Source organism: Phoenix dactylifera, chromosome 6 (assembly GCF_009389715.1).
Source record: "Phoenix dactylifera cultivar Barhee BC4 chromosome 6, palm_55x_up_171113_PBpolish2nd_filt_p, whole genome shotgun sequence".
In the NCBI taxonomy this organism is placed as follows: Eukaryota; Viridiplantae; Streptophyta; class Magnoliopsida; order Arecales; family Arecaceae; genus Phoenix; species Phoenix dactylifera.
Genome location: NC_052397.1, coordinates 3,306,722 through 3,319,001, shown reverse-complemented (window position 1 = coordinate 3,319,001; position 12,280 = coordinate 3,306,722). Strand labels below are relative to the sequence as shown.

Genomic DNA, 12,280 nt, shown 5'->3' with positions numbered 1-12,280 from the left:
TGCTTATATTATCTCTGGAACGGCCCAATGTCTCAATTTATATCATCAAATACACACACAAATTTATGTACAAAGAAGAGCAATATATATGGCGAATTTTTCTTTTTTTTCCATTTTATCTAAAAAGAAACTCACTCTTTGTGCTAGAGTTGCACTTTGCTCAGCAATAGATAAAGATAGTTTTTGTCAGCTCTTTGAAACAAGTGACCATACAATGCATCAAATTTAAGTATAACGCTTAGCCTGTAGCTAGTGAGATCTAAGGTCTCGATGATGGAGAGTTTAATATATTTATTGTTGGCAAACCATGAGTTTTTATCCTAGCAATAATGAACCTCAATCAAAGTTAGTGTGTCACCATAAATTCCCCACAGAGTTTCCTGATCTCTCAAAATGGGTAATGCGAAGCATGGCTTAGAACAGCTACGTAGGTCCTAAGTTTTAGTCCGTGTTCAGGCCAGGCCACCATGTTAAATTCCAACAAATGTTTTCTAGAGCTAAAGCTAGGCCTCACAGGCCAAAAATATATTCTAAGGTCTGCCTAAAGACTTGGCTGGTCCAGATACAGACATATCCAGCACTATATTGTTTTTATCAAAATGAAGATTATGTCGTTGCATACCTCAAAAACATAGAAAAAAAAAATGTTATAGAATATTTTGGTAGTTGAAAAAAAAGAACAAAATCCTCGATCTTTTTCTAGACCAGCTGCAAGAGTAGTAGCTTCTTGGCAGTCAGGGCAGAATTCATACATCAAACACCATAGTCGCCACACCTTATAGCGATGCCTTACCCATTTGACAAAGAAAGACGATCAAGAAGAAACACTATTGCATGCATGCGAGTTCCCACATGGAATATGAGATCCTGCCTTGCAGGCTGGCTGTAAGTGTTTGGCCTACTTATGATTTTATGGCCAATTTGTATTGCTGTAATTCTAACCCCAACAGAAGAAAGAAAATAATCATAAAGGTTCACTTACAGTACTTGTGTGACGCATTTGCTGCATGTCACTTAAGCAATTGTCAACAAATTCAGCAACAGATTCCATTATTATATCCAAATTATCTTTTAAAGAAAGCTATGCGTGCATTATATTACATAGATGCATGTATTCTTCCAAAGCTGCAAACGTAATGAATAAGAAATGAGCAATCGTTCTACTTGTATGTGTTATCGGTTAGCTTATCAACCTAATTAACCTTCAACAAGCTTTCACGTATACAATTTCATCATATTAAATCAGGATAAGTCAATAGCAGGTGATTTAAGACATTTTATTTTGGATACGGGATTCGGTGGTAAGCCATGGGGAGGCAGGCTGCGAAGTGGACTCCAAATTAATGGGAAAGGCAAGTTGCTTATGACTATTTTGTGCCATAAGAGACATTTACCCTTTCAACGTATAATAAAATCAGAGTAGTCTTTGAATTCCGAAAGGCCGAGCAAAATAACCATGTCTTTAAGCATCACCAATGTCCAGCCAAACCACTGATAGGTCCAACCCTAAAACAATCTCTAATTAAACAAATCCTGGGGACACTAAACTGGATCTATATCGGTTTCATGCCTTCGAACTTGGATACAATTTAAATTGGGTTTGCCGACGAAGGCAATACTTTCTAATTTAGCCACTTGTATATTGCAAATTGCACCATCAAGATTAGATTAAGGCCGGATATTAGATTAAACAAAAGGTGGGATAGGATAACGACATGAGATTGTGACTCATCAAACAAATGGATATGGAAGAGCAAATTATTCCACATTAACTTGCTTGGTCAAAAAGGCTAATAGTGTAACATCAAGTTAGGTTAGGGTGTGGGCGTGTTCACGTTGGATGCGCTGTTGATCCAGCCTAAAATAAGGTCATCTTTTTACTCCAGTATAAAATTAAATCAAATCAGTCAAAATAAATAGTGAATCTATTTTAAATAAATTATAAATTAGTGATAATTTTGAATTATTCGTTCACAAAAAAAATTTAGCAAAGCAATTGGTAAAAGGCGAAAAAAACAAGATGATGATTTTTCAATTGTTCAGAGTATATTTGTTTGTAATTATGATATAATTCGCCATGTAGTTCAAAATTATAAAAAAAAAAGGAGCATGCCCGAGTGTTCCTTTTTTTTTTTTCTTTTCGAGCAAATACAAAGTTGCATATTTCACTTGCCTCAATTCATCAATGATGTGATCCCATTTGCAGCAAATCTTAGTTCATTAAGCCTTCTATGATATATAGGCCATATGTAGTGGTGTTGCCAATTTTTTCCAATTATTCTCTGGTCTTGTTTTAAAATCTTACAAATAGCAACAGAAAATTAAAAAGGTGTAACCAAACAATATTTCTCAGTCTTATTGTTCTTTCTTTTGCAATTCTAAAAATAAAAGCAACAAATATAAATATACCAAATGTTTCCATAACTTCTCAATTGGTTCACAAAAGAAACGGTAAGAAAATAATAAACATTAATACGTAAGTTTCTTCTTGGGTAGATTTATTTATGATGACTTTGTGTGGGCTCAGCCTCACAAGCAAACATGAATGGAATGTAGCATCACATGGGCCCACAAACCACCAATTCTTTTTCAATAATGGACCCCCTTTTTAACTTGGAAACAACCCACACGTTTCAGTCACACAAGTTTCCAAAAGAAACGTCACCAGTCCCATCCATAACGACGCGATTGGTTGCCGTGTTCTCACTCAATCCAAATTATCCAATGCCAAATACCCTATCCTGTTTTAACAATCTAATGGTTTTCTCCGGCACCGAAAGGCCGCAGAAAGTCTGCACCAGATCCAATTAGAACTTTACATTTATGGTTCGTTTGGTTCGCAGAAAATATTTTAACTCTTAGAAATATGAATCATGAAAAACAAATTTTCAGAAAGAGAATACCTATAAAAATACTTTTGGCATGTTTGATTGACCATGAAAAAGTAACAAATTTCCAAAATGCTTATGTTTGGTTGGCCATCCACTTTTTTGGAAAAGTTATATATAATTCCTATTATGCCCTTAATAAAAATTAGGTCTTTAATGCCTCTTTAATACTTCTTTAATGTTGAAGGATCTTTTTGGAAAAAAGTAAAAATAGAATGAATCCTGCCTCATGGAAAAATAACTTTCCCATGAAATGTGGGAATCATATTCCCATTGGAATACAACTTTTCCGTCTCTCTCCTTTGTTCGGGCTCGTTTGGTTCGCGGAAAAAGAAGAAGAGAAAGTGTGGTTAACGGGAAAGTAATGAGATGCCTCTTGTTTGGTTGGAGTTTTCAAAAAAGAGAGATGGGAAAGTTGTATTCCCATGGGAATATGATTTACACATTTCGGGCTCGTTTGGTTCGCGGGAAAAGAAGGGGGGAAAGTGTGGTCAACGGGAAAGTAATGAGATGCCTCTTGTTTGGTTGGAGTTTTCAAATGAGAGAGAAGGGAAAGTTGTATTCCCATGGGAATGTGATTCCCACATTTCATGGGAAAGTCTTTCCCATGAGAAACATGGAAAAGTTACTTTCCCATGAGGTGGGAATCACTCCATTTTTACTTTTTCCCAAAAAGTCCCTTCAGCATTAAAGAAGCATTAAAGAGGCATTAAAAACCTAATTTTTATTAAGGGCATAATAGGAATTATATATAACTTTCCTAGGAAAGTGGATGGCCAACCAAACATAAGCACCTTGTAAATTTGTCACTTTCCCATGGTCAACCAAACATGCCAAAAGTACTTTCCTAGGCATCCTCTTCCTAGGAATTTGTTTCCCAGGAATCATATTCCTAGGAAGGAAAATGCTTCCCGCGAACCAAACGAGCCCTTCATGAGAAAGTCTTTCCAATGATTTCCCATGAGGTGGGAATCACTTTATTTTTATTTTTTTTCAAAAATGCCCTTCAGCATTAAAGAAGCATTAAAGAGGCATTAAAGACCTAATTTTTATTAAGGGCATAATAGAAATTATACATAACTTTTTTAGGAAAGTGAATGGTCAACCAAACATAAGCACTTTGGAAATTTGTCAATTTTCCATGGTCAACCAAACATGCCAAAAGTACTTTACCGGGCATTCTCTTCCTAGGAATTTGTTTCCCAGGAATCATATCCGTAGGAGGAAAAATGCTTCTCGCGGACCAAACGAGCCCGAAAACTCCAACCAAATAAAAAACATCTCATTACTTTTCCGTTGACCACACTTTTTTCCCTTCTTTTTTCGCGAACCAAACGAGCCCTTAAACGTATTTGGACAGAAATAGTATTAGAATGAGTGATCCCCTAAAAAGCCCTCATATTACACTTCTTTTATTTTTCATTCTTTACTACTAATTGAGTTACCTCTTTTGCTATCCGTCATTCAGCAGAATTTTTCTAGACTAAATATGCTTTTGTTCCTCTATTACTGTGTAGCCTATTTTTTTAAAATTCAACTGGTTGTGCTTACATGAGATTAGTACGAACTGTCGATATAAAAGAAAATCGGCCAGCAGACAATCCCTAGTGAGCAGCGCCCGCTATCTAGACAAAGCCATCCGTGGACGGCCTCCTGTTAGATGGACCCCATCCCACTTTTATAGTTGAGATAGAGCCTAAAAGAGCCCTAGTTTTGAAATGGGAAACCACCCATAGTTTCAGCTGGATTCGTGGGATTACTTGTTATCTGACACCAAGTACTTGCAAGAATTAAGAGCCGGATATACCGTATAGGTTAGCGGGGAAGAGGGTGCAGAGGAAATTAATTTTTTTTGGATCCGATAACCTGAATTTGTTTGGATAATACTACGGTATACCCCTTGGAATTGTGATGGAGCGTGGGGTAGGGCTAAAGATAACAAAAACAATCCCACGCCGACGGGACACGTCATTGCCCCCACCGCTACCAAACCCAATCCGAAATGGTCGGGCTAAAACAATTGTGCGCAGAAGGTTGGCCCACATGGATACTGTTCATAGATCATGAAGCTCTGTGGGTGATTCGGAGAATCGATTCCTAGTTCTCCCAAGGACTTGGGATTTGGAGCATTGAGGGCAAAAAAATAAAATAAAAAAAGAAAGAAAGAAAAGTTTGCTTGGAGCATGAATAGATTCACGAGAAAAAGGGAATAAAATAAAATAAAATATTTTCTATATTAGTTACAAGCACATATCATCCATGGCATGGTATGACCTACAATGTCTAAACTTCCAAAAAAAAAATTGTATAATTTTAATTTTTTTAACATACACATCTATGGCATGGTATGACCTGAAGATGCAAAGAGTAAGAATGGATACTAAGTTGTTTCGAGATTTTAGATCATATCTAATCACTCGAACAATCATGCCTGTAAATCATCTGTAGTCGATTTTACTCGAAAAATTATTAGGTGGACTAGATTTATTGAATCATGGAGAAATGAATCTAGCTAATAATTTCACCCTAAGATAAAATAAACTCGCTTAGAATAATTTTTATTCTAGATTCATGATGTATCTAGTCCATCTAATAATTTCTTATTTTACTTATGGCCAGTAAAGTAAAAGTCAGAAGACAGGTTCAATATGAGAGTCAGAGCATACAGTCTTCCCATGACAACGGAGCATCCCCTGGTCCTCTAAATTGCGTGATCCTCAACTTGCACGCAATTGCTTCATCCTAAATAGTTGCTGGCGAATCTATGAACTCAATTGCTTCATCCTAATTATTTTTATTTTCTTTCACTTTTTCAACAACCAAAATCATCTAATATTTGTATAGTTAAGTTTCATACATTGCAGCCGCTAGAACATACTACATATGAAAACAAAACAGCTGTATAAGAATCTGGCGTAGATAATTCCAAGTAGATAAGGTTTTGATGCTGACGTGGGATTATGCTCTGCACCCTTTCCTTTCAAGTCGGTTCTTTTATGATGGCAAGTAATTCTGGTAATTTAACCGAAACACTAACGGAGACAAGATCCACAGAATAGATTCCTGTCTTTCCCTCCACCAACCTTCTCTCTCCCCCATCACCTTCCCAATTTTTATCTGCTCTGAAGCCCATCAAAGCTTCAGAAGACAAAAAGAGATCTACGAGAGCCTGCAGCACCAAAAAATTAAAAAAAAAAGACAGAGAGCCTCCATTTGTACACTCACTTCCCAAACGCCCAAAATCACCAATTTGCTCCCAATGGACAGACTCCATTAAAAGCATTCAAGCTGAAAAAGCACTGACACACGTTTGCAGCTCAAACAGTGCCAATTTGTTTCGTTTCATCCTAGATTTTCTCTTTATTCAAACTATCATCATCACCTTTCTTATCCATTCTCACCAACCAGTCACAAACCCATGAATTTCCAAATAAATTAGTCGCCCCAAAAAATTAGCAGAAAACATAGATTGGATTAGATTCCATTGAAACATCATGCAAGGGGAATTACATCCGTGATATTTTTTTTCATCTCCCATTTTCTCTATCTAAACGGGAGAAAAAAAGGGAAGAAAAAAAACCAATATACAATATATATATATAAGAGAAAATATACGGGGAAAAATTGCAAAACCTGGCCTTTTTTTTTTTACATTTTCCATATCCATGCCTCTCAAATGGATCCATCCTTGGCTGAGAGCCGCTTCAAGAACTCGTATGTAGTAATCATGGTGGTCGCCGACAGCGACATCGAAGCCCACCTCGGCCCCAAACCTCTATAGCACGCCCCCCAACCACCTTCTCTCAGTAGTCTCTTTACTGTCCGTCCGATCGTCACCCTCCCCCCGTCCCCTCCGTCGATCACCTGCATCCTCGTCTTGATCGTGTCCAGCGGCATCGTCACCACCGCTGCCGCTCCCCCGGCCAACGCCGCGCTCACGCCCTGCACCGCCACCACAGTCCCGTAGTCCGGCCTCAACGCCCCTCCCCCGCCTCCGCGTCCGCGGCCGTCCGCCGCCGCCGTGGAGAGGCGACGGATGCCGCCGGCGTAGTAGCTGATCCCGCCCCAGATGAGCCGCTGCGAGACGGAATAGGACGCCCACCAGACGGCATTGGAGGGGGCGTAGGTGAGGATCGACATGCCGAAGCCCCGGTAGAGGCCGCGGAGGCCGTCCGATGCGAGGATCTTCTTGAAGGCGTCCACCCCGCCGAGGTACCTCGCGGCGCCGCCGCCGCCCTGGACCATAAGGCGCTGGCTCACCACGTCGATCGGGGTCCACACCACCTGGGCGGCCACTGCCGCGCTGAGCCCCGCGACCGCTGAGGCGGCCGCCGTCGCCGCCGGCTCGGGGACCCCGAGCTGGACCGTGGCGGTGCCGACGGCGCTCTTGGTCACCTCCAGCGCGCTCATATATAGAGCCCGAGCGGGGATGGTCCCCGTGAGCGACGTCGCGAACCCTTTGTAGAACCCCCGGAGACCCTCGTGCCGGAGGATCGCCCCCGCAGCCCGGAGGCACGACGGTGGCGGGTGCGTCACCTGGAGCCGCGTCTTCAGGACTACCGCGGGGTACAGGGCCGCCGATACGCCTGAGAACAGCGCCGCTCCGAGGACAAAAAACCTCGACTTGTCCAGCATCTCCCAGTTCACCTCCGCTGGAAGGTGGATCTCCGCCGCCGCCCCGCTTTCCTCCTCCGCCCCCAAACTCATGTCTCTGTCTTCCTTCCTACCTATTATATTATACCTTCAACCTCTCCTCCATCTATACAATTCCCAACTAAATCCTAACCCTAATCATCTCTCTATATACACTATTCTACCCTAACAAAAAAAAAAAAAGAAAAAAAAATCCCTTTTTCCGCGATCTCGCCGTGAAAGGAGCAATTCAGAACCGAAGAAGAAGCGAATGGAGCGTCTCTCGGGAGGAGTACCCGACGCCGGTGTGCTCATCCCCCGGTGCCGCCATACCCGCCGCGGAACTCCAGATCTAGTGTGAGGGTTTGGGAGGAGCAGAAGAGGAGACGAAGAAAAGGGAGAATGATGGAAGAAGAAAGACAAGGGAACGGCTTGGCGGATAGGGCGCGAGGGAGAGTAGAGATTTTTCAGGATCGCAGGGGGCTTTTTGCACTTTTATAGATTCGTTCCACCGGTAAGCGAGGAGTTTGAAGGAGACGTGTCTGTGGGCCGTTTGCGGTCGGGGAGCGAAGGCGGTGAGAGCAATTACCTGCACCGCGGCGCCGAGCCCCATATCTATGTGGTATCCGTACCCTCGGTTACCGGCACTTCCAGTTTAAACGTTTAATTATATGAACACCCAAAGTACGCACCCAGCAATTAACCCACACACGAAATGGATATTCAGGTCAGGGTTTCAGCGGAGTCTTTTGTAAACGCCGTTAATGAGGTTTTGGTTGACAAAGACGGGTGCTTTTATTGGGGTACGGTTTTTGAGTGGCACTCGGTGTGCGAAAAGTGTGATGCTTTATATATATCAGTGGGCAGGTGGCGCCCACGTAAAAGGGAGGGGGTGGGATTAACGGTGGGCTGTGGCTCATCACGGTGGGTGGGTAGGACGAACAGTAGCCGTTGGATTGGTGGTCCTTGAGAAAAGGGATGCCCATAGATTGCAGGGCTTCACGTGGGCAATCAATGGCTGTGGCAGGAGGCGGCAGCGGGCAGAGTTTGCCACGTGGGCTTCCAGAATTCGCGAAAGCTAGAGGTTCTTCCGTTCTTGTTTCCGTGTTGCAAGCTCCAAGGCGAGAAACGAACATCATTAACTATACTTTAAAGAAATCCATTTGTTAATGATAATTAGGGCATCTCTAGTTCTTGAGATCAAAGCTCACATGTTCTTATGAGGCCATCTTGTTTTAGTGAAAAATTCAGTCGTATTTAAAACTTCTCTTTTTAAGATATAAAAACATTAATTATAAGTAAGCATGGCTGGTGCATGCATAAGCAGTCTTATTGTTTTGACAAAATGATAGGCTTGGTCAAAATAAATATGTAACAATATGTGAGGATGGATTGAAATTCTATTTTTTTTTAACATGTATACCTTTCTATATAAGATTGCAAAATATTTTAAAAAAATATTAATTGTATGTATTTTTTTTTCTTTTTTTGTATATGTACCTGTACCGTCTGACTTCGTAAAATAATAAATGGCTTAAAACTAAAATAACTGAAATACCCTTAAGGATAGATCTAGGAAAAAAATGTTAAAAAGAGTATATACATAAATAGTAATTTTACGAGAGTATTCATACAATTTTTTTATATTTAGAAGGGTATATATTCAAAAAAAAATTACTTAAAAAAATAAAACTCGGCTAGAACTTGCTAAGTCTTTTATGATTTAGTTGGATCGACAAGTCAAAAAAAGATTGAATCACATTATCAATTTTTTTCATAAAGATCATGACTCGATCAAGTTGGAATATTAGGTTATCATTTTGATAATGCTATTCTCCATTTACTTTTGATATAATTACCGTTATTGAATCTATGACATCTGTATGTTCTTTATTATTTTTAAAAGATTTAAATTAGTTATAGATGCTTAGATTTGTACAATATTTTTTAGTAATTTATAAATGTTGAGTTGATGTTTGTTTTTTAGGCAAAAATTTCGTAAAAGCAACATGATTCATTCTATAAAGGTTGATATTAACATGAGATCATATGACATGATAATATTAATTTTTTTACCACTTTTTTTATTAAGAACAACTGAATTATCTTTACTGAATTTTGATCATTTTTTATTAAATTTTGTTAACTCTATACCCTTCTAAATATACGTAATTACATGAATATTCTTGCAAAGTTGTTATTTGCATATGTATCCTTATAATTTTGTTTTATGTGTCTACCTGTAAGAATATTTCAGTCATTTCAAATTTAAATCATTTATTTTTTAACAGCATTAAATGGTATGGGTACATATATAAAAAAAAAAAGAAAAAAAAGGGTATACATGCAAAATAAGTATTTTATCAGGATATACATGTAAATAGCAATTTACGAAAATATTCATACAATTTTGTATATTTTGAAGAGTATACATGCTAAAAACCCTACAATTAAATATAAAGCAACACATAAGAAAATAGGAGTTGGAAGATAGAGGCAGTTAGATATGGCTCGATAAGGAGTTGGCGTTATATAATAGAATAGAATAGAGGCGTCCTGCTTTAGGAGCGTATTGATCAAGAAACATAGTAGAAAAAAGTTAAGAAAAATGATTACTTACATATCATACTTACCATGCAATTTATATTTTTGTTAGTTGGATTACAGTCATTTATCAGATATTCTGACCAATAACGTAAGAATCATTCTTGAAATCCTCCTCCTCGTCGGTTCTATGGCATGCATTGAATATGCCAAGTCTTAATGTGTTTAATTCAAAGATTATGACGGCATTAACTTGATATAAGTCATTGTCTTTTTTTTTTTTGTCACTAATTTCGGTAATCCCCTTTAGACATGCTTCTTTTGTGTATGCCTTATTGCTTGCAAGGCCAACTACCTCAATCGAACCTTTTCATTGAGTAATTCATCTATTCTTACAAATTCATGTATAAGAAGGAAGCTGGCATATTGTGACCAGACTAGGAGGTTGAGCTGCAACCATTCAAGGATATCAAAAGGTTATATTCAAGCAATAATTATATTTTTTGTGCTGTAATTATATCACAAGCATTATGCAAAATTAACTACTTAGCATCTTTAATTACTCGATATTATATCAATTTTATCATTACATGTTTCCTATGGAGGAAATATTGGACATCTCGATCTCAAATTAGACGGACCTTCGTCACCTCGGTATAAACCGAGGTGAACAACTTCGGCAAAAACCGAGGAGCCAATCTGCACGTGCTAATAAAAACTAGCAATTATGACAACGTTGCACGATTAGCGTGATCACTTCGATATACTGCTCATGTGGAACGTTTTCCTCGTTATAAATGTGCAACTGGCTGTTATCTAGCGAATAAAGGCACATCGCGCCAAATCAGGTAACGGATCGATTGACTACTCTATATAAATTAAGAAATAATTCGAAGGTCCTTAAGTAAGTTTTTTCAAAGACTCTACTTTATAAAAATTTCTTCTTTCTACACTGTTGCTTGACCATTCCGACTTAGATATTAGAGAGTCCCCTACCGAAAAATTTCCAGCAAGCGGACTTTTTGTAGGTCATTTTCGAAGAAGACCGGTTATTCCACACATCGGTCGACCCATATAGTTCATTTTTCACTGACCTCAGAGCTATTAGACCCGAGCTCCAGCCTCGGTCACGGATTCCACAACAACGATTACCATCCCTCATCTTTACCGATCACCCTGATCGTAATCAGCCTACAGCAACTCCCCTATCAGCATCACTACTTTACTACAGCTATGACTGTTCCTAATACCATCACTCCTCTCCACATTGTGTCAAAACATGGCATCCAGCCTCCGCAGGTCCCCTCTGCCCTCTTTCCAAGGGAAGGAAAAGTTCTGATGAAAAGAACCTTATCACTTTCACCATCTTCCTGTCCTCGCTTTGTTGACAATTTAGATCGGAAGTTTCCTCCCAATTTACTAAGGCAATGCTATCCTCATATCGCATGATGAAAAATTTCCACGCAGGCATGCGACCTCTCGTTCATGTTGCCATCTTGAAGTCGTCTCATCCGCTCGTATGTTGCATCATGTAATCATATTAGGACAGATGGGATGTGTTCTTGGAACCAAGAGGGCGACAGTATATTTTCTTAGATTCTATGTCTGCGTTCGAAAGATAGCCTTCTGCCTCCAAGATTCGTCAATAGGATCCAGGTCATCGATCGTGCTCGCTGTAGAGGTGGACCAAATTATAAGAGATGGGCAGAGGGGCGGAGAACTGGGAAATGGAAGTGGGCTTAGTCAGCGTGATGAATGAAAGAATTAAATTCTACCTAATAGAATGAAAGACTTGCATGCTTCAGCCTTTTTCTACTCAGAAGATGATAACCGATCTAATTGTAGGTGGGTTTGTGATCGGAAGCACCGACCCTTCTGCGAGATTGTATCAAAATCTAATTGAATTATTTCATACGAGGGACCGAGATTCTGAGGTTTGATTATAAAAATTACAAAAACTCGTCTCACTTGGCATGACTGCTGAGGAAACTCCCTAGTATAAGAGTGCAATTTCAAGATATAGAACCTCTCCTCTCAAATTTGGGTCCAATATCTGATGTGAGTACGCCCAATGGTTATGGTAATAATAGTAGCACTCGTAGCAGTGGTAGTTGTGAAAATGCTAGGACAAGAAATTATGCAATTTTGAGGTTTTTTACCTATGCATTGAATCGAAAAAAAAAAAAAAAAACAATTTGAATGGTATGATATCATGA

The 12,280-nt window shown here is 39.4% G+C and overlaps 1 protein-coding gene across 1 annotated transcript; it reads right to left on the bottom strand.

Moving 5' to 3' along the window:
- Positions 1-6,340: 6,340 nt before the first annotated feature.
- LOC103712840 (solute carrier family 25 member 44) lies at positions 6,341-8,017 on the bottom strand. The gene has a single exon (XM_008799510.4). It carries the CDS (start codon positions 7,593-7,595, stop codon positions 6,561-6,563), a length of 1,035 nt encoding a protein of 344 aa, XP_008797732.2. The 5' UTR covers positions 7,596-8,017; the 3' UTR covers positions 6,341-6,560.
- Positions 8,018-12,280: the final 4,263 nt, after the last annotated feature.